The sequence below is a fragment of the Schistocerca americana genome, chromosome 2 (genome assembly GCF_021461395.2).
Source record: "Schistocerca americana isolate TAMUIC-IGC-003095 chromosome 2, iqSchAmer2.1, whole genome shotgun sequence".
NCBI classification, from domain to species: Eukaryota; Metazoa; Arthropoda; class Insecta; order Orthoptera; family Acrididae; genus Schistocerca; species Schistocerca americana.
Window position 1 is genome coordinate 782,122,985 of NC_060120.1, and position 24,188 is coordinate 782,147,172.

The window sequence follows — 24,188 nt, forward strand, 5'->3', positions numbered from 1 at the left end:
AGTAGGGCCAGCCTAGGGGTCTATGGATACAAAACATAGCCCTACCTACACATACCATTAAATACAGTGAATATATTTAAAGGATTCAAACCAGTTGCACAAAAGAAATTTTATTTCTGAACTGGTTTCAGGTATCTAGCTTCCTTTTTCAGAAGCTTAGAATTATCACATTCTAATCTTCTGAAGAAGGGCAGTCACACAGAAGAAATTTTGTTTAACCAGCTTCAGAATGTTCGAATTACTGCACTCTTGTCCTCTGTCAAAGGGCATTAGGTGCCTGAAACCAGTAAGGAAATAAAATTTCTTTCATGCAACATGGTGCTGCTTTTTTTTGACAAATATACTTACAATGCTGAATAGGGATAAAGTACTACACACTAATTACATAGTTTAGAATCTTTATTTTATCAAAACACAGCTCTGACAATGCCATCTGTCGGGAACAGTCAGACAGAGTGGGCAACCTGCCAGTTGGCATGAAGCTTGCGTGGAGGCTCTATGGTGACTCCTGTGCCATCTACGACTGCTAGCTGGAACTCTTCACAGGAGCGCGCATCTCGTAGTAGCAGCACTCGCATCTTGTCCTCCAGCAGCTTTGCTGCCTGCAAACACATGTCAAACACATGCTACAGCTTATTCCAATACTGTCAGCAACGCACTTTTCCATTGTCTCTCATATGTTAGCCTCTGTTTGCAAGTAAACTGTAGTAGAATATCTTTGTCAGTATAGATATCAAATTTGTAACATTGATGTAGTGTTATCAAATATTAAAAGCTTTATGTGCCACAATATTTTTCATGCATTTGGAGCAATGTTGCCCTCACCTGGAGTGGCTTCATCCCATACGATAAATTCTGTTTACAGTTAAGCTAAAAATGCACTTAGCCCATGTTAAATTGACTAAAACAGCTCTTAAATTTAACATAGTAGTATTAAGCATTCATTTTCCAAAACTACAGTAATTAATTAAAATTTAAGAAACAAACTTATCAAAAAATATACTATTATGTTTATTTTATTACAGTAACCATTAGAAAAGCACAATATAACACACAGTAACTGATTAAGCAAAAACAACTAGTTCTAGGACAAAAAATTAGTTCTGTTTAGGTATTTTTTGTGGTTAATATTCCATACCACATACTCTCCGGTACATGTCATCAGAATGTAACCAGAACCAGGTCCAGGATCTTAAAAGGAGGGTCATCAGTGAAGTACTGAAAACATGGATGGTTTGATTTGATTTGGTTTATTAAGAGCACCAACGTACAGTCAGAATAGAACTGACATCCTGTATGAAGGGTGCAGCTAAGTTATACAAACACTGAATACTCCAGAATATAACAACATTACAAGATAAGAAATTTCGAGAAGCCTCTGGAGCTGATAAATAATAAACGATAAGCAACTGCGGGTTGTTGGGTTGAAATTGTTGAGGCACAACATGCTAGCTAACAATGCTAACCGCTACACCAAACAGCTGGCAGCACAGAATTTCTTGCTCCTTCTCCTGTAGAAACAGCAACCCACTGTTTCGGTTCTCACTGGAGCCAATTACAGCACTCTGCATTAATAGATCTTCTCAATACTCCTTTGTTTAGGAGTGCTGGCAGCCAAACACATCATGTCATTGCACCTGCTGTATTTGGTGACTCAGTCAAATACTTTCAGCATTCTGTTGGGTGCATACCATTGTCTCCAGAAAACACTGATGGATGCCTGATATGCAGCTGACTTATTGCTGGAATCCAATGGTATCCTGAAGATATGAACTGTGGGAACGATGTACAGTTTGTATTTCAGTTCCTATCTGTGTATGCAATGACTTTTATGTTGACTAATTGGTGCCATGGTGATGTAGATGTTCCGAAGTACCAGATGCCTGCATAATACATCATCATATCATAATGAAAATGAAGAACAACACTTAGCACTGAAAGCAAGTTCATTACAAACACCAATGTACAGCCAGAAAAGAAGTGAGCTCCTGGACAGAGAGTGCAGCTATTTACACAAATATTGAATATTCCATAATATACAAACACTACAAACATAAGAAATTTCTGGAACGTACCAGAACTAATATTAAATGACAAATAATTGTGGGTGTTGGAGTTGAACTGCAAATATGTGTGATTTATTCTCCTCAAACACCTTTCGGGACAACATTATGTCATTATCAAGTTCTATAAAACAATGAAGCACAAACCATTACTTATAATTATTATGTATATTAACTCACATTTAAGTATGTGTGTAAACAGCCAGTATATGCAGTAATACGACGTAATAATTTTCTTGTTTTGTTTTATACAATTTGATAATGGGATAATGTAGTCCTAAAACATGTTGTTGTAAATGAATCACACATTTTTGACAACTGGTGCATAATATTCTTAGCATTGATTCACAGTGGCTTCACGATAGATACTTCTGTTGTAGGCTTGGGTAGGTGTCTACTTGAAATTAGTAATTGCTGATAGGCACAAGCATCTGTGCACCTTTCTTTGTTTTTTCTGGCAAAATCTTCAACTTCTGAAACCTGGTCATACCCTTGTCTATTAAAACTAATTCCATCTCTTCTAAAGCAGACATATGATACCATCTCCATGCTTAGTTGTGGCTTGAAGGTGTTGTCCATTATACCTCTTATACTGTATTTTGTTTTCTATTTACTAAAATTCTGCCACTGCTACCAAAAATACTTGCTTTATTTTCATCAGGAAACAGTCCGCCCCTGGTAGCTGAGTGGTCAGCGTGACGGAATGTCATGCCTAACGGCCCGTGTTCGATTCTTGGCTGGTTCGGAGATTTTCTCTGCTCAGGGACTGGGTTTTGTGTTTTCCTTATGATCATCATTTCATCCCCATCAACATGCAAGTCACCGAAGTGGCGTCAACTTGAAAGACTTGCACCAGGAGAACAGTCTACCCAACGGGAGGCCCTAGCCACGCAGCATTTATATCAGGAAACAAAGGCAGGTACCCATTCACTGGAATCTGGACACATTTTCAACAATAATTTCTGTTTATAATTTTCATCCAGTTTTGATTAACTACACCACTGGAATCACTTTGTGTCTTGGTCTGTCAGTGTCATAGCCATCTCCAAAGAAGAGCAACAGTGGGCACTTGCTAGCATGTAATCTGGAGTAAAGACTTCCTATTCACTGTATGCAAGATACTCATGCATTTCCAGAAATGGTTTTCTGTGATTCTGTTCAGTCACAGTTTTAGTGTCTTCCGGAATTACGTTACTGGGCACGATCTGAAATACTGTGGTGTTTATAATCGTCAAGTAGTTTAAATTCCTTATGAGGCAAATATATTCCACTCTTTTAGCTCAGTGGTGATTTTGACACTACTTTGTAAAGAATATGGGTGGTAATGTCCAAAACAAAGCCAAAATTGCACAAATGGACTGGTTCAACAATCAGTGAACGGAACTGGTAACACACTCCCTGGACACACCTCTTCTCCCTCACCACCACTACATAATCATGGTTGTTACATATGTAGCCCACATCAGCAAGCACTTCCACAAGGACATCTGTTCCGCCCTTGTATGGCTTAATCACTGCAGTAGAACAACTTTTCTCCACTCACAGCCCCAGTCTGTTGAGACAAGTAAGAGCCTGACGAAAATGATTATTTGATGTGATATGCACACTCTTCTATGCTTCATCTGTAGACTTAAATGGATTAGTATAAAATACAACTTGCAGTTTCCTGCAGTAGAAGTAAACAATAATCACAAAAAATCAAAATTTCGAATTTCAAAGAAACTTATTGTAAAGAAGTTACCACATTCTGTAACTCAACAAGGTGGCAATGCTTCTCATAATGTAGGAAAGGAAATATAAATTATGCAGTGCTCTTGTGTGGCTGCACAACAGTTTGGGGATATGAACGCGTCTTGATTTAGTTACAAACTGATTCTACTGGGCAATTTCACTGTATGTCTAAGTTTACAACATTTACCTAGATCAGGACTGGGCAAACAGCAGCCCGCAGGCCACATGCGGCCCACTAATGGTCATTTTGCAGTCCACCAGGACAGTCAGAAATATCAGTCTTGGACCGAGCTTTCCTTACGGTGTGCGATCAAAGATTTCCACTAAGGGGCCACATCAATACACATGCGCAGTGTAGATACTATTCGCACAAACCAAGTTGACACTCAGTGCGGTGGCTGAAAGCAGCAGTGCTTTTCTGGTTGATCTGGTTTATTTCTACTTTGTCTGTGCAACAGTAAATATATCATTTCCAACTTTACTGAAAACATGGACCTCCAAAAAATGTAAAATGAGTAATGAATGTCATATGTTTAATGAAGAATGGACTAACACAATTTCTTTGTTGATACAGGGAATACAGCAATGTGCTCATTGTGTCATGAAACAATAGCCATGTTTAGGAATAAAATTTAAAACAACATTAGGAAACTAAACATAGTGAATTTGGCTGCAAACATTTCAAATAAAAATGCAAAATAAAAGCTGTGGAGTGTGTGAAAACAACAAACAGTATTTAGAAAGCAACCAACACTTCACAATGACACTACAAAGGCATATTTCAGGGTACCCTATAACGCAAAAGCCTTTTTCAGATGGCAAGAATACTAAACAGTATATGGGAGAGAGTGCAAGCATATAGTCTCCTGATGTTAGAAGCAAATGTGAAAGGATTTCATTGCCAAGAAGGACTATAGTGTGGCACATTGACTGAATTATTCATGAACTCACAGAACAACAGAAGGCTATGAGCAAAGATTTTCTTTAGTTTTCCTTTGCAGTGGATGAGAGCACAGGTAACAAAGACATTGCATAATGACTGATCTTTATCTGTGGAATTAATGAACATTTCATCATCAATTAAAGATAGAACTGCTGGTCAGGACTTGCTTAAGTGTGCTGTGAACTGTATGGAGAAAGTGGTTTGCACTGGAACAGAATGGTAAGAATTACAACAGGTAGGGCCTGAGCTACCAATGAGAAAAATGTATGTACAGTAAAGCTTTAAAAATCAAGTTAACAAGCAGAAGACACAGAAAGTGATATCTGGTCTTTTCATTGCATTTTGCACTATGAGAGCCTTTGTTATGCTGCACTGGACTTGAAGCATGTGGTGAATCCTGGAGTTGGTTTTCTGAACACACATGGGGCCAGGGCACTCCACCATTGATAGTTCAGATCTCATCTTAAGGATGTAGGGGCAGAGTAAGAAGATGTAATTTACCACAACAGTGTGAGGTGGTTGATCATGGCCAAACTGTTAAAAAATGTCTGGGAATTGCAGAATAAAATTCTCTAAATTCTGGACATGAAGGAGAAAGCTCATGATTTTGTTAAAAAAAAAAAAATAGTATGTGAGGAGTGGTGATATGAGATGATGTTTGCAGCTGGTATATTTAAGAAACTGAATGTGACATTCCAGGGAAATGAGTTGTCTGCACATGAAATGTGGATGCACATATAACCAATCAAAGCAAAACTAGGTTTATTTGCAAGGCGAGCAGGTGAAGGAGGTTTTTTGTCATTTCCCTTTATTAAGAAAACAGAAAGAACCTGAAAGTGTCTCTGCAAAGATTAGGGATCATCTGCAGAGTTTGGTGGATGAGTTCACAAAAAGATTTCAGTAGTTCAAGAAATTTGAGCTGAAGTTCAATTTGTTATCTTATCCCATCACTGGTGATGATGATATAGTACCCAAGGATCTGCAGCTTGAACTTACTGATGTGCAGTCAGATCATGCTATAAAAGAAATATTTAATGCAGTGACATTAGATGACTCTTACATATGAAGAAATTTTCTGTGGAAATGTTTTCCATATTTGGGTCTAAATATTTTTGTGAGCTAAGTTTTTCTTGGTTGAAGATCAAAAAAGGTAAATATCAATGCTCTTTGACAGACATTAACTTGTAGACTGTGATGAGAATCTCAACAATCAATCTCTCCCAAAAAAAAAAGGGATATATTTATCTCATTAAACTGGTTCTAAAATTAAATGTACTGCTGTAGGTGATATGAAATTAGCAGAATAAATAAACTAAATAAAACTAAACTACTTTATTTATATTTATTGATTTTATGGTGCAATCTATACCTTTCCTGAAATGCAAAATTAACTAATGAATGTAGCGATTTTAGAAGGTGCAGCCCTCTGCTTCCACAAAGTGGCCTCTAAGCCAAAACAACTGCCCCTCACTGATTTAGACAAATTCTGTGCCTGTGTTACTATTTACACTAACAACCAATGCCATGTAGCTTTCAACGTGAGATTGGTCAACTTTAGTTATGCCATTCAGTGCTATAAACAGCACAGGCTGTGACAGCAATACTTTTATTAACTAATTTTTGGAGGCAGGGGGAGGGAAAGTGAGGGAAGGTGAATTCTGTACAAACATATAACCAAAAATATTTTATATCTTACTTATTAAGGAAAGAACATTTTTCTAAATTCTCAAGCCAGGACCTGATAGCAAATGTGCAAACTGTTCTACAGTTGACTCAACATGCTCATGCTGTCATCAGACCATAGACTATTGCACACATTCAAAAAAACCCTAAATGGTTTAAAACTGAGTGCCAGTCCTGGTGGGATAGCTCAGTTGGCACTGCTGCAAAAGGCAAATTTCTGGTTTCATGTACCAATCCAGCGCAGTGTTTTAATCTGCTAGGAAGCATCAAAACAGTGCACACTCCACTGCAGACTGAATGACCTATTCTGGACCCCTGGACGATGTAGGCTTGCATGACATTCTGATGAAGCATCTCTGAACCAGGAATGTCTGCTGCACAAACCGACTTAGGTGGTCCCACAGATATTAAACCACAGTACTTGTGTCAGGAGACCCTGCAAACCATATGACAAATTCCCCCCTGGCACAATAGGCATCATCCAGTGTGTTTCGAACAGTTGACACAAATGCATGACATTCTGATGAAGCATCTCTGATTTAGGAATGTCTGCTGCGCAGACCAACTGACTTAGATGGTCCCACAGATATTAAACCACAGCACTGACGCCAGGGGCCCTGGAAGCCATGCAACAAATTCCCCCTATCTATCCATCTGGCACGGTGAGTATCATCCAGAGTATTTTGAAGTGTGACAAAAATGTGTTTGAACCTTGTCATGCATAAACTACCATGTTCCTCTTCTTTGCAGGGGCACATCCTGTAAGAAGGTTGTAACAGTGGTCTAAATGAAGGCATTGCAGGCAGCACAAGGAAGACACACTCTTTGAAACTGCTGCTGATATTTATCAAAAAGGGTCATAATGGGGCTTTCACTACACCCACATAAGTTGCGGCAGTGTATGCATATGAAAATGCACGTGATCATATCAAACAATTGTTATGAGCCTCCAATTCAGAAACTTTGTAAAAGTTTTCTGTGTCAATAATTAAAACAATGAAAGATTCTCAGACATTAGTTTACATGGACATTTATTATTGTTTTGGCATGCAGATTACACGTAAAAAATTGTAAAAGTATAAGGCATGCTGAAAAAGTAGAGAGAATTTTGTAATTTTGCTTGTTTGATTAGTAAAAATTGTGTGATATTTTCATTGCAGTGTTGGCAAAAATGAGTGGAAAGTATATGAACAGTATTAGCCATATAGCATATTTAGTCTGTTGCCAGATGTCAAACCGACTAATATGTTTTAGTAGTATGGTCATCATTTATTTAGAATAAAAAAGGTCAAGGAATTTGTATTAAAATTTGCTATAAAAATGGAATAAAGTGCAGCAAATTTTTAGAAGTGTTAAAAGTATTTATTTTGGTAGATCTTCTATGAGTAAAAAAGAAAAAAGGTTTGAGTGCTGTAGGCATTTCGAAAAATGCTGTGAAGACGATGAAGATGAAATTGTGGAGACAGGGACAGAGGGACAGAAATGCCAATCACAGAGAAATTGCTGATGATGACAACATATCACCTGACTCGTGTGATGGAATTTTTTTGGATGTTCTGGATATGAAATGTGACAGCAAAAAGTACACCCAAAACTACTGAATTTTGAACAAAAACAGTGGTGATTGCAAGTTTCTTAAGAGTTGCTAGATGAACAATGTTGCAGCATGGCTGAAATGTGTCATAACAGGTGCCGAGACATGGGGTTATAGATACAACATCACAATTACGTCCAGCATTAGGGCTCACGAAAATCAAAAATAGGTCAACAAATACAGTCAAATATGAAGATTACGCTCATGTGTTCTTCGATTACAATGATACAGTGCACCATGAGTTTTTGCCACAATGCTGAATAATCAAAAACAAATGTCCAAATTTGTGATGAAATTATTAGTGGCTTTTGCACCATGTTAATGCACCTATTCATACTTTGCTGCTTGTTTGAGAAATTTTAGCCATATACAACACTGTAATTATGCCCCCGTCCATTTTTGTTAGACTTGGTCTCACGTCACTATTTTTGGATCCCAAACCTTAAATGACCGTTATTTCACAAGCATAGATGAGATTAAAAAAGCATCGCTGAGAGATCTAAAAGAGTACCATGAACGTTTTGGAGACAGAAAAAAAGTGCTGGCATATTGGTGACTATTTTGAAGGGGATAAAATTGTTGTGGACAAATTAAATTTCCGTTATTATTGAACAAAGCTCATATTTCTGATAACTGGCAAAACTGGAAGAAAATTAGTGAATGACGGATGAAGCAAGGAGGGCATAAGAATACTGACAGGAAAATAAAGTGTTCTTCACCAAAAGAAGTTTACTAATATCAAACAGAGGTCTTAATTTGAGGAGGAGATTTTTGAGCATGTGTATCTGGACCACAGAAAATTATGGAAGCGAATCATGGGCTGTGGAGTTCTATAAAAGAAATGTAATTTTTGAAATGTACTGTTGTAGAACTGTACTGTAAATTGATCAGACAGATAAGAAACGAGGAGATTCTCCACAAAATGAAAAATTTATTATTCTGGCCTTCAGCTAAAGTCAGACAGGGAACTCCTGTCCTCGACAAGAGTCCAGTGTCGCGCTACTGCACTACATCATTCAGTACACATGCTGAATAATCAAGGGCATGACTTTCCATATACATTCTATTCCCAGACGAGGAGTTTGGAACAGGAGAAGAAATTGTGGCAGGGCACATCAAACCAATCTGAAGACTGACAAGACAAATACGTAAATGTGCTGAACCTTCATAATATTAGTAATTTCATCAAACAGCTTGCAGATAGCCCAATGAATTTGCTTGCCTGTAGATACTCCTTTTTTTTCTTCAGTTTTTTCAGTAATCTGATGCAGCCCATCACAGCTTCTTCTCTTGTGCTGTCTTTTTAGTCAGAGTAGCACTATGCCAAACATCTAGCAGTGTGCCAGACACCATTCACTAATTGTTGGGTATATTCCTAGAGCTGTCTCTACTAGGTTTCCCTCTACTATCACAGAAGTTAATCACTGATTATCTGTGTCACAGTGTCAGTACAGAGATTTGAAGCTTACAAATTTTTGGCAGTACTTTTATGAACTTGAGAATGAGACCACGTCTTCCTTAAACGTGTTATAAGTCACACATTTGGACAACTGGTTTTTCACAATCTCTGCACTTCTTTTCTGATATCTTACATCTACATCTACATGATTACTCTGCAATTCACATTTAAGTGCTTGGCAGAGGGTTCATCGAACCATAATCATACTATCTCCCTACCATTCCACTCCCGAACAGCGTGCGGGAAAAACGAACACCTAAACCTTTCTGTTCGAGCTCTGATTTCTCTTATTTTATTTTTATGATCATTCCTACCTATGTAGGTTGGGCTCAACAAAATATTTTGGCATTCGGAACAGAAAGTTGGTGACTGAAATTTCATAAATAGATCTCGCCGCGACGAAAAATGTCTTTGCTTTAATGACTTCCATCCCAACTCGCGTATCATATCTGCCACACTCTCTCCCCTATTACATGATAGAACAAAAAACAAGCTGCCCTTTTTTGTACCCTTTTGATGTCCTCCGTCAATCCCACCTGGTAAGGATCCCACACCGCACAGCAATATTCTAACAGAGGACGAACGATTGTAGTGTAAGCTGTCTCTTTAGTGGACTTGTTGCATCTTCTAAGTGTCCTGCCAATGAAACGCAACCTTTGGCTCACCTTCCCCACAATATTATCTATGTGGTCTTTCCAACTGAAGTTGTTCGTAATTTTTACACCCAGGTACTTAGTTGAATTGACAGCCTTGAGAACTGTACTATTTATGGAGTAATCAAATTCCAACGGATTTCTTTTGGAACTCATGTGGATCACCTCACACTTTTCGTTATTTAGCGTCAACTGCCACCTGCCACACCATGCAGCAATCTTTTCTAAATCGCTTTGCAACTGATACTGGTCTTCGGATGACCTTACGAGACGGTAAATTACAGCATCATCTGCGAACAACCTAAGAGAACTGCTCAGATTGTCACCCAGGTCATTTATATAGATCAGGAACAGCAGAGTTCCCAGGACGCTTCCCTGGGGAACACCTGATATCACTTTAGTTTTACTCGATGATTTGCCGTCTATTACTACGAACTGTGACCTTCCTGACAGGAAATCACGAATCCAGTCGCACGACTGAGACGATACCCCATAGGCCCGCAGCTTGATTAGAAGTCGCTTGTGAGGAACAGTGTCAAAAGCTTTCTAGAAATACGGAATCAACTTGAGATCCCCTGTCGATAGCGGCCATTCGTGCGAATAAAGAGCTAGCTGCATTGCACAAGAATGATGTTTTCTGAAACCATGCTGATTACGTATCAATAGATCGTTCCTTTCGAGGTGATTCACAATGTTTGAATACACTATATGCTCCAAAACCCTACTGCAAACCGACGTCAATGATATAGGTCTGTAGTTCGATGGAGTACTCCTACTACCCTTCTTAAACACTGGTGCGACCTGCGCAATTTTCCAATCTGTAGGTACAGATCTATCGGTGAGCAAGTGGTTGTATATGATTGCTAAGTACGGAGCTATTGTATCAGCATAATCTGAAAGGAACCTAATCGGTATACAATCTGGACCTGAAGACTTGCCCGTATCAATGCTTTGCAACCCCTAAGGTATCTACTTCTAAGAAACTCATGCTAACAGCTGTTCGTATTTCAAATTCTGGTATATTCCATTCATCTTCCCTGATGAAGGAATTTCGGAAAACTGCATTCAGTAACTCCGCTTTAGCGGCACAGTCATCGGTAATAGTACCATCGGCACTGCACAGCGAAGGTATTGACTGTGTCTTGCCGCTTGTGTACTTTACATACGACCAGAATTTCTTCGGATTTTCTACCAAATTTGGAGACAATTAACATACATCCTAATACACTGTCCCTTTTCTACTCAGTGATTTTCATATATTCCTTTCCTCATCGATTCTGTGGAGCACCTCCTCATTTCTTATCGCACCATTTTATTTCCATTATTCTTCTGTAAGACCGACAACTTCCCCAGCAGACTTCACAACCCATGGCAAGGCAAGCCAGTATGCTGCCAATGGAATATCACTGGCAGGGCCAGAATAATACTGAGGCTGTATGGTGCAAGACATCAGCCCAGTGCAGCAGTGAGCATGGTTACTTCATGCCACTCTTGATGCTGCACTAATTCGGACCTTAGGTGACTAGAGGTATTTGCTACAAAGTCAAGCTGTCCAGGCATAGAGCTACTCCACGCCAAAGGTCAACCCAATATAGGTTACCGATCCTCATCCACAACTAGCAACCTCCCACCACTAGCTGCTGTTCTACAGGCTTTTCCTTGGCCTGACACTGCTGGTGTCTGAGTGGCTGCCTCCAATTGGTATGTCCTCCAGACCATTGTTAAGTGGCTCCTGGACACCTGTAGAGTGCTGGATTCACAGTCCACACCTGGATGCACCTTGCAGCTGACCTGCTGCTACTAGCTGTTGGCAACCAGCACTTGTGCCTCTTGCTTCAGTGGAATGTCTGACATGCCCGTATGCCACAAGTTTGCTGATGTAGCAACTCCACCTGCCGGCATCTGTGCACTGCTATACACCACCTTGTGTTAATGCTGAGCTGAGCACTGCTACATAGGCTCAACACACACCATTGAGACACCACCTGCAGCCATGTACAAGTCCTTGTTCAATCAAGTATGATGTTGGTTTTGCTGCATTTCTAATTTCATGAGTACCAAGGAACTGGTCCCTCACACACCACACCCTGCACACCTTCTGGGACAGCTTCCTGACTGTCTGTCGGTCCATGCTAGCACCATAACATCAGATGTTCCCAAAGTCCATGATTCAAAGTACATTTTTAAAAATTTCTTCTTCAAATTAAAGTCTGTGTTTGAAACCAGTAGGACTACTCTATTTTCCTGTGATAGTCTGGTTCCTGCACCCTCCTCGTTTCACCCATCATATCTTGGTTTCCTTCCAATGTATAGGATATCTTCATTTCGAATATTACATGGCAGCCAATTTTGATGTTAAATATATTTCTTACCACACTGTTAACAGTAATTTAAATGAGAGAAATGTGTATTCATTGCAGTGACATGTATGGGTCACATAAGTAGTGTGATATATAAAGAGAGGAAGATAGGGTTTACTGTGCCATTGATGAGATCATTTGAGAAGGAAAAGCTCAAATGGGGAAGGATAAGTAGAGAAATCACTTGTGCCTTTCAAAGGAACCCTCATGGCATGACACCTAAGCAATTCAGGGAAATCATGGAAAACCTAAACCTGGATGGCTGGATGAGAATCTGAACTATTAACCTCTGAAATATAAGTCCAATGTGAGACCAATGTGCCATCTCATTTGGTGAGGGAAACATGGGTGAGCTGCACACTCATCACCAAAACTGTGCAACAGTTGTTCATATGACAGCATACTTTTGAGCAGAGGGCTACAAAGGCAGTTTACATTCTTCTGCCCCCAAAGTTGGATAGTTTTGATTTGGTGTGAAGGATCAAGTCAAGAAAACCAGCTTCATTTATGTCTAAACTGTGAAGTGTGTGGCAGAAAGCACTTTTTACTGTATCATATCCACTGGTGGGACAAAACATTATGACCACCTGAATGAGATTTTCACTCTGCAGTGGAGTGTGCGCTGATATGAAACTTCCTGGCAGATTAAAATTGTGTGCCTGACCGAGACTCGAACTCGGGACCTTTGCCTTTCGCGGGCAAGTGCTCTACCAACTGAGCTACCAAAGCACGACTCACGCCCGGTACTCACAGCTTAACTTCTGCCAGTATCTCGTCTCCCACCTTCCAAACTTTACAGAAGCTAGCTCTTCGCAGAAGAGCTTCTGTAAAGTTTGGAAGGTGGGAGACGAGATACTGGCAGAAGTTAAGCTGTGAGTACCGGGCGTGAGTCGTGCTTCGGTAGCTCAGGTGGTAGAGCACTTGCCCGCGAAAGGCAAAGGTCCCGAGTTCGAGTCTCAGTCGGGCACACAGTTTTAATCTGCCAGGAAGTTTCATTATGACCACCTGCTTAAAAGCAAGTTGATCCACCTTGGAAAGCTATGAAGCAAAGATTTTGCATGGCATGTATTCAGTAAGTCCTTGGTAGATTTCCAGAGGTATGTGAAACTTGTCTATACACACATCATGCAGTTCCCATAAGTTACAGGTACAGATCTTGAACCCAGTAGCATCTTGTATGTGTCCCTTAGAGTTCAGATCAGGCAAACTTGGCAGCCAAGACATTAACATGAGTTCACTATCATACTCCTAAAACCACTGTAACACACCAGCTTGCAACAAGGACTGTTGTATTCCTTAAAGATTCCATTGCCAACAAAGAAGACACCAAGCATGAAGTAGTGTTCATGTAAATCACAGCTGTCATGGTGCCTTCAATCACACTGCAGGTTCTATGGAAGACCTGGAGAAGATTCCCCATAGCATAACATTGCCCCCCCCCCCCCCCCCAATTCTATGTCTGCATTGTGATGCATGTTTCGAGCACGTTTCTCTCAATGACACATCTCTGGCCACAACCACCCTCCTTGTGTTACAAGAAACATGATTCACTCAACCAGGCAGCACGTTTCCATTCATCCAAACACCGACTTCAATGCTCTCATGTGGACTGTAATCATAATTGACAATGTTGTTTGGTCAACATGAGAAATGGTAGGGGTCATCTCCGAAACACTTGTGTCTGCAACAGCATTGTTCTTCGTCATCAGATCTGCCTCGGATCACCACCAATCCCACTTACAGTAGCAAGCAAACAATTGACCAGCTTCGCCACTTCTATCATGTTCATTGCCAAGCACAAGGCCATCATAATCTGCCTTTTGGCAAAACTGTTTGTTAGTAGATTTCTCGATTCATGGTCGTTATCATCATTAGAATGATTCCTCATTCAACTCTGTTCTGCTTATTCACTTTCCTTAGTGCATCACTTGCCATGACACCAGGTGGCATTCAATCTCCTGCTGGGCATGTTTCATCTCATTCCATTCATACATTCTTTGATTTTTCCTCATGAAGGAACATTTTAAGTCAATTCAACACTTCAGATTTTGTTTTAATTACTCCTACTTCAGTCACTGTCTCATCCACAAGTATCTGGACAATGACTTTACTCCACTGACAGAACTAATCTTTTGATGTCTTCATTGTTTATCACTTCTCATAAATGTCTCAGTGATGAGCTGTACTCATCTGCTGTTTCCAACATGCATCACCAACCATGTGACAGAAGCTGTTGCTGTCTCATAGGCATTTACATTACACTCATGTCATTGACATTGTCAGTTTCCCTGTGTACGTCTGTCACATCTCCAACTTTCATTCATTCATTAAATTGCACCCATATGTGGAGGTACCATATTTACTCGAATCTAAGCCGCACTTTTTTATCCACTCTTTGTACTCCAAAAAACCACCTGCGGCTTAGAATCAAGTGCAGAGTAAGCGGAAGTTCTGAAAAATGTTGGTAGGTGCCGCCACAACTAACTTCTGCCGTCGAATATATGTAGCGCTACACAGGCATGCTTGTGCACACTCAAAGATAAATACTGGTGCCAAAACCTCTGCACCAATAAATAAATTAAAAGAAAAGGTAGAAGAATGTAAACATTATGCCATGTATTCTTTCGTATTTGCTGCTATCTCATTTAAATCCTGTCTGCCTAATAAACTAGGAAACTAGAGTGAGACACCAGCAAGCGCGGAAGAATATTCGTATCATGTCATTATTATATTCGTATTATTTTTATGCTGGATAGTGATACAGTCAGAACTGAAGCACGGCAACTGACTAGATTTTTAAATCTAAGATGACTCTAATTTCTATGCAGAATGTTATGTACTAAACAGGCGTCTGCAAGGATTTTCAAACAGAGAAAAATTTTCACTAAACTCTCGTTCAGAACATCTAACATATGCAGTCTATTATTTGGTTCTTGTTGATCATTATCAAAGAAAGCAGCAGTGTAAGTAATAACAAATAACAGTCTCTTGTCATTCTTTCGCTTATGTGACAATTCCTCTCTTCTTTTTATTGTAAGTGGTGGTAGCACGCACAAAAGCAAGCCATGCCTCGAGCGGCGACTCATTATCACTCATTATCAGAATGCGACAAACAATGCATGACACAGTACAATTGTGCATTTTCAGCTTAGAGTGATGTAAACACCTATAACAAAGAGAACGGCACTGATCTGATTAAAGCAAAATAAGCGATCGATTCAAACCAGACAAAACATTTGAAAAAAGAAGGTACCCTTATAAATATGGACTGAGCGCCTGACACATACCAATGGCTACTTGATAAAGCTTAAATATTGAGCTTACGACTCGGTCCAAACTACTGTAGTTGTATCTTCATCCATTCAACCAAAATTGTGTCTCATGTTACAATGGACCAACTTTGTTTCAATTTGGAGGTGCGGTCTAAAACTTTGCTCTCCCCCTTGAATTTTGGGTCTCAAATTTCAGGTGCAGCTTAGATTCGGGAAAATTTTTTTCCCTTGCTTTCGAGTCTCATTTTTCAGGTGCGGCTTAGATTCGAGTGCGGCTTAGATTCGAGTAAATACAGTAGCTCTATAGCTCCTTGTGGGATACAGCATTTGCTGTTGAAATTTGGTTCATTCTGAAGGAATCGTTTTATCGAGTGTTTTTTCCTGAGAGGCTTAAGGTACGTTTTCTCTGGTGTTTCAGAAGATACTTGTAGTTTCAGTTTTGCAATGTGTGGGAAGACCCAGCTCAAACAAACACTCATTACATATTTCATGGGATGCTCTGTGTCAAAGGAAAACATCAATTAGTTTCTCATCACCAACATTTTTTAATATCTAGTCATCTTATGTAACACACCCAAAGTGGCCTAATGCGATAGTTGAATTAACAATGTGTTAAGAGGGGCAGCAAAAGAAGGAGAGCAACCATTACTGAGCAGCAGTGCTGCTTGGTGGTAGCAGACAGAGAGAGTTGTGTGCTTCAGCACACAAGACAGAGCAAGTCAGGCAAGGAAGATGTTGCATACAAATGTTTATGGACATTTTGTTGTCTGCTTCTATGATAAAATGTATTAGAAGCTGACTGATGTACTTCTACTAACATAGTGCATTGTAGCAGTCACTTGATTCACACTGAGGAGATCACTGACAGTGAAAGTAAGTATATCTAAAGTTATTGTAATGCACTACAGCTTTTACGAGTAGTTTTGAAACGAAACCACATGGGGACTATGTAGTTTTGATGCACAATTTCTTAAATTTTAGGCACATTTTTGTTTGTTATTTAGGGCTACAATTTGTATTAGGCATTATGAATTCATGGACATTTCAATATGTTTTAACTATGTTTTGGAAAAATATGAATTTTCTTTCAAACTTATCACATGAAATGATGGGTGGTTGAAAACAGTATGTCCTAATGGCTCTGAAGTGACCCCACCTCTTTAAAACAATTGAGTCCATACTTTTTGCAATTTTCTTCTTGTATTCATTAATTACTATGATAATAAATATTTATTCTGTAAAAAAATTTAAAATTATATTCCAAAGTAAAACCATCTCCTGAACTATTGAGGATGTGCTTTTTGCCAATTTCTTGTTGTATTCATTGCTTATTATGACAATAAAAATTAATTTTATGAAAAATGTTAAAATTATATTTCGTTTCACATTGTTGGGTTTCAAAAGATTAGGCATCTGAGTTCACCATCCAAAAATATTCTCTGTCCAGTCCAGCATTAATCACAATAAAGACAAATCTGTCTGACCCTTGACAAAATTATTCTAAATGCAACAGCTGTAATTATCAGTCCCCACTAAATCAAAATGAAAATTTACTCTAAATTTTCACACATGGCAACCCGAAAGACCTCAAATTCCAGTAAATTATCAGTTACATTGTTGCCCAGAGATGCATAGAACCTACTTCTGCACTTGTACGGCTGACCCAAAGCAAAGATGGTGGCCTCTTTGATAAAAGTGGTTCTAACACTGAAATTTCTGTGAATTTAAATTATTCAGCGAGTAAGAGAAATCAGTAGTCCAAATTACAACTTTCGACATTGACATGTGATTTTAAAGCTAGAGGTGACAGTAGAAATGCTAATCAAATTGATATATCCCAACAGAAGTTTGGTCAAGTGGTTCACTTACAGTCATAATTAGAATGATTTCACGTATCAAATGGTATGACCAATATTCACTTTTTGTCGACTGTGCCTTGAACATTTACAATATATATATCAAGTTAGTTTTATAGGAAATGATCTGCTCTTTCCACTGCTGTTATACAAATTTATAAATCTTTAATGGAATTTGAATTATGGACAAAACTGCGTAAAATTTTAATTAGTAATTTAAAATTACTAATTAGGGATGGGAAAAAAAATCAAACAATGGAAAACCAGGATGGAATACAACAATATTATAGACTACTTACACTAATAAGCTAAAACATTATGATCACTGCCAGTCGTGACTTTGGATGCTGCCTGGTGGTGTTGTGGGCATGTGACATGGTAACAAAAGTACGTAAGTGGAGCTACACGGACAGGCGATCACCTTAGTGAAGATATGGGCTGCAAATAGGGAACTCCATTGAGATAAGTGACTTTGACAAAGGGCAGATTATTATTAAACAGAACCTGTGAATGAGTATCTCAAAAACAGTGAAGCTGGTTGCATGTTCAATTGCTACTGTAGTGGGCATCTATGGAAAGATGTAAAAGGACAGTGAAACTACCATTAGGCACTGAACGGCTGGACATCCATAACTTTTCACAGAATGTGGGGTTAGGAGGATTGCCCACTTTGTAAAGTAGGATAGATGGTGATCTGTGGAATCTCTGCTGAAAAAGTACAGTGCTGGGGCACACACGAGTGTTTGAGAGCACACCAATTAATGTACACTGTTGAACATGAGCTCTGCAGCAGACCACTCCTATGTGCTCACATGTTGACCCAATGACATTCTCAATTATGGTTGCAGTGGGCATGGTACCATCAGGATTTGACCACTGATCAGTGCAAACATGTCAGCTCTTTGGATGAATCACATTTTTCCTACACCAGGTCAATGGTTGTCTCCAAAAATGCCATCATTGAAAAGAATGGTGGCTCGAAATGTGCAGCATGGCACTGATGCAGGCTGGTAGGAGCAGTATTACGCTCAGGGAGACATTCTCCTGCACTTGCGTGGGACCTGTGGTAGTAGTTGAAGACATGCTGGTAGCTGTAATCACCTGCATCTCTTCCTGCTTGATCTCTTCCCCAACGGCAATGTTATCTTTCAGCAGTATAACTGTCAGCGTCTCGGAACCAGAACCATGACTTGAGGAGCATTATAGTGAACTCACATTGATGTCTCGGCAACCAAATTTGCCTGAAGTAAACCCTATGGAACCCATCTGGGTCAATATCTGGCGCCATCACTGCATATGGACAAACAAGCTATTAAGCAGTTGGTCTTAACGTTTTGGCTTATCAGTGTCTGATCTAGGTGATGTTTATGAAGTGTGTCTATACTGTCTACCACATGCTGCCATGCTGTTCATATAGCTGTCCTGTGCAATTAATTATGCTGACTTTAATTAAACATCTGGTTCAGCTGCCTCTGACTCACTAATTAAGTATGTAAATAAACATGTAAGCAGTTCGTATGGTGCGTCTTGAGACCCCTGTCACTCTCTCAGAAAGGCGAGCTGGTCACTGGCCATGGTGCGGTGTGTACACAAGCTACCATGCTCGACCTAAACAAAACTACCTCTGATCTCTTTACTGTTCATCATATACACCACCACAGGGTGCATAGTGAAGGGTACCTTGCACCACTACTATAGCTGAGTCAGCATAAGTTGATCCCTGACAGTTGCGCTGGGCTGGGTATGGCAGTTTCACACACCTACCTCAACCAACAATATAATACATTTCATAAACGTCTCTATGGCAGTGCATCAGCGTTGTCTCAGCTCTGCAGACATTTAGACAGTTACTGTTTTAGCCTGAAGCTATTAGCTCTTTGCAACTGAAAGCTGGCAACAGTGCTGCATGCTGTCAGGAATCTTCTTACATTATCTCGACTATAGTCATTCCCCTTCCTGTTTCATGTGCAAATGGAGTGAGGGGCAAATAATTTGTCTATATGTTTCTGTATAAGCCCTAATTTCTCTTATCTCATCTTCACAGTCGTTACACAAAATCTACACTGGCAGCAGTACAGTCATTCTGCAGTCAGTTGCCACTGCTGGTTCTCTAAATTTCCAAAATAATGTTTCACAAAAAGAATGTCATCCTCCCTCCAGGGATTCCCATTTAAGTTCAAAAAATATTTCACGTGCTGAATGAATCTACTGGTAAAAATCTAGTAGCATGCATCTTAATTGCTTTTATCCCTTCCTTTAATCCGACCTGGTGGAGATCGGAAACATTCAAGTAGTACTCACGAGTAGGTCGCATTAGTATTCTATATGCTGCCTTATATGCACATTCCATTCCCTATCGCTCAACAGAGTTACACCTAAGTATTTAATCAACACGACTGTGTCAGGCAGCACACCACTCATACTGTATTCAAACATTACAGGATAGTTTTTGCTTATCATCTGCATTAACTTGAGTTTTTCTACTTTACAGAGTAAGCTGCCACTCATCACACAAAATGGAAATTCTATCTAAGTTATCCTGTACTCAGTTATAGTCACATATTGCCACACATTACAGCATCATCAGCAAACAAATTGTTTACATACATACAGAAAAGGGCAGTCCTTATTAAACTTTCTTGGGCACTCCTGAAGACACATTTGTCTCTGGTGAACAATCGCCATCCAAGACAACGTACTGGGTCCTATTAGTTAAGAAATCTGCATGACATTCACGTAAGTCTACATCTACATAGATACTCCGCAAGCCACCATATGGTGCATGGCAGAGGGTACCCTTACCACTACTAATCATCTCCTTTCTTTTTCCACACACAAATAGGGCAAGAGAAAAACGACTATCTATTTGCCTTTGTGTGAGCCCTAATTTGTTGCATCTTATCTTTGTTGCCCCTACCCACAACGTATGTTGGCAGCAATAGAATCGTTCGGCAGTCAGTTCAAATGCAGTTCTCTAACTTTCCTCAATAATGCTTCTCAAAAATCTACATCTACATCTACATCTACATCTATACTCCGCGAGCCACCTTACGGTGTGTGGCGGAGGGTACTTATTGTACCACTATCTGATCCCCCCTTCCCTGTTCCATTCACGAATTGTGCGTGGGAAGAACGACTGCTTGTAAGTCTCCGTATTTGCTCTAATTTCTCGGATCTTTTCGTTGTGATCATTACGCGAGATATATGTGGGCGGTAGTAATATGTTGCCCATCTCTTCCCGGAATGTGCTCTCTCGTAATTTCGATAATAAACCTCTCCGTATTGCGTAACGCCTTTCTTGAAGTGTCCGCCACTGGAGCTTGTTCAGCATCTCCGTAACGCTCTCGCGCTGACTAAATGTCCCCATGACGAATCGCGCTGCTTTTCGCTGGATCATGTCTATCTCTTCTATTAATCCAACCTGGTAAGGGTCCCATACTGATGAGCAATACTCAAGAATCGGACAAACAAGCGTTTTGTAAGCTACTTCTTTCGTCGATGAGTCACATTTTCTTAGAATTCTTCCTATGAATCTCAACCTGGCGCCTGCTTTTCCCACTATTTGTTTTATGTGATCATTCCACTTCAGATCGCTCCGGATAGTAACTCCTAAGTATTTTACGGTCGTTACCGCTTCCAATGATTTACCACCTATGGCATAATCGTACTGGAATGGATTTCTGCCCCTATGTATGCGCATTATATTACATTTATCTACGTTTAGGGAAAGCTGCCAGCAGTCGCACCATGCATTAATCCTCTGCAGGTCCTCCTGGAGTACGTACGAGTCTTCTGATGTTGCTACTTTCTTGTAGACAACCGTGTCATCTGCAAATAGCCTCACGGAGCTACCGATGTTGTCAACTAAGTCATTTATGTATATTGTAAACAATAAAGGTCCTATCACGCTTCCCTGCGGTACTCCCGAAATTACCTCTACATCTGCAGATTTTGAACCGTTAAGAATGACATGTTGTGTTCTTTCTTCTAGGAAATCCTGAATCCAATCACAAACCTGGTCCGATATTCCGTAAGCTCGTATTTTTTTCACTAAACGTAAGTGCGGAACCGTATCAAATGCCTTCCTGAAGTCCAGGAATACGGCATCAATCTGCTCGCCAGTGTCTACGGCACTGTGAATTTCTTGGGCAAATAGGGCGAGCTGAGTTTCACATGATCTCTGTTTGCGGAATCCATGTTGGTTATGATGAAGGAGATTTGTATTATCTAAGAACGTCATAATACGAGAACACAAAACATGTTCCATTATTCTACAACAGATTGACGTAAGCGAAATAGGCCTATAATTATTCGCATCTGATTTATGACCCTTCTTGAAAATGGGAACGACCTGCGCTTTCTTCCAGTCGCTAGGTACTTTACGTTCTTCCAGCGATCTACGATAAATTGCTGATAGAAAGGGGGCAAGTTCTTTAGCATAATCACTGTAGAATCTTAAGGGTATCTCGTCTGGTCCGGATGCTTTTCCGCTACTAAGTGATAGCAGTTGTTTTTCAATTCCGATATCGTTTATTTCAATATTTTCCATTTTGGCGTCCGTGCGACGGCTGAAGTCAGGGACCGTGTTACGATTTTCCACAGTGAAACAGTTTCGGAACACTGAATTCAGTATTTCTGCCTTTCTTCGGTCGTCCTCTGTTTCGGTGCCATCGTGGTCAACGAGTGACTGAATAGGGGGATTTAGATCCGCTTACCGATTTTACATATGACCAAAAATTTTTAGGGTTCTTGTTTAGATTGTTTGCCAATGTTTTATGTTCGAATTCGTTGAATGCTTCTCTCATTGCTCTCTTTACGTTCTTTTTCGCTTCGTTCAGCTTTTCCTTATCAGCTATGATTCGACTACTCTTAAACCTATGATGAAGCTTTCTTTGTTTCCGTAGTACCTTTCGTACATGATTGTTATACCACGGTGGATCTTTCCCCTCGCTTTGGACCTTAGTCGGTACGAACTTATCTAAGGCGTACTGGACGATGTTTCTGAATTTTTTCCATTTTTGTTCCACATCCTCTTCCTCAGAAATGAACGTTTGATGGTGGTCACTCAGATATTCTGCGATTTGTGCCCTATCACTCTTGTTAAGCAAATATATTTTCCTTCCTTTCTTGGCATTTCTTATTACACTTGTAGTCATTGATGCAACCACTGACTTATGATCACTGATACCCTCTTCTACATTCACGGAGTCGAAAAGTTCCGGTCTATTTGTTGCTATGAGGTCTAAAACGTTAGCTTCACGAGTTGGTTCTCTAACTATCTGCTCGAAGTAATTCTCGGACAAGGCAGTCAGGACAATGTCACAAGAGTCTCTGTCCCTGGCTCCAGTTCTGATTGTGTGACTATCCCATTCTATACCTGGTAGATTGAAGTCTCCCCCTATTACAATAGTATGATCACGAAACTTCTTCACGACGTTCTGCAGGTTCTCTCTGAGGCGCTCAACTACTACGGTTGCTGATGCAGGTGGTCTATAGAAGCATCCGACTATCATATCTGACCCACCTTTGATACTTAACTTAACCCAGATTATTTCACATTCGCATTCGCTAATAACTTCACTGGATATTATTGAATTCTTTACTGCTATAAATACTCCTCCACCATTGGCGTTTATCCTATCCTTGCGGTATATATTCCATTCTGTGTCTAGGATTTCGTTACTGTTCACTTCCGGTTTTAACCAACTTTCCGTTCCTAATACTATATGCGCACTATTTCCTTCAATAAGAGATACTAATTCAGGAACCTTGCCCTGGATACTCCTGCAGTTTACCAATATTACGTTAACTTTTCCTGTTTTTGGTCTCTGAGGACGGACGTTCTTTATCAACGATGATAATGTCCTCTCTGGTAAGCCGTCAGGTATTTTATCGTTTCGCCCAAGGGGGGGTCCCTCTAACCTAAAAAACCCCCGTGTGCACGCCACACGTACTCTGCTACCCTAGTAGCTGCTTCCGGTGTGTAGTGCACGCCTGACCTGTCTAGGGGGGCCCTACAGTTCTCCACCCAATAACGGAGGTCGATGAATTTGCAACCATTATAGTCGCAGAGTCGTCTGAGCCTCTGGTTTAGACCCTCCACACGGCTCCAAACCAGAGGACCGCGATCGACTCTGGGCACTATGCTGCAGATATTAAGCTCAGCTTGCACTCCGCGTGCGATGCTGGTTGTCTTCACCAAATCAGCCAGCCGCCGGAAGGAACCAAGGATGGCCTCAGAACCCAAGCGGCAGGCGTCATTCGTTCCGACATGTGCTACTATCTGCAGCCGGTCACACCCAGTGCGTTCAATAGCTGCCGGAAGGGCCTCCTCCACATTACGGACGAGACCCCCCGGCAAGCACACCGAGTGCACACTGGCATTCTTCCCCGACCTACCCGCTATTTTCCTGAGGGGCTCCATAACCCGCCTAACGTTGGAGCTCCCTATAACTAATAGGCCCGCCCTCTGTGACTGTCGGGACCTTGCCGGAGAATCGGTCACTGGCCCAACAGGCGAGGCATCCTGTGGTGGCTCGGAAACGATGTCATCACCACTAGGAAGCACCCCGTA

General features: G+C 40.3%; 1 protein-coding gene across 1 annotated transcript in view; it reads right to left on the reverse strand.

Moving 5' to 3' along the window:
- Nucleotides 1-381: 381 nt before the first annotated feature.
- LOC124596474 (proteasome subunit beta type-4-like) overlaps nucleotides 382-24,188 on the reverse strand; it is a 67,766-nt gene continuing 43,959 nt past the window's right edge. Inside the window, exon 4 of the mRNA XM_047135617.1 lies at nucleotides 382-602. Coding sequence (XP_046991573.1) covers nucleotides 447-602 — 156 coding nt within the window. The 3' untranslated portion in view covers nucleotides 382-446. The remainder of the gene's footprint in view (nucleotides 603-24,188) is intronic.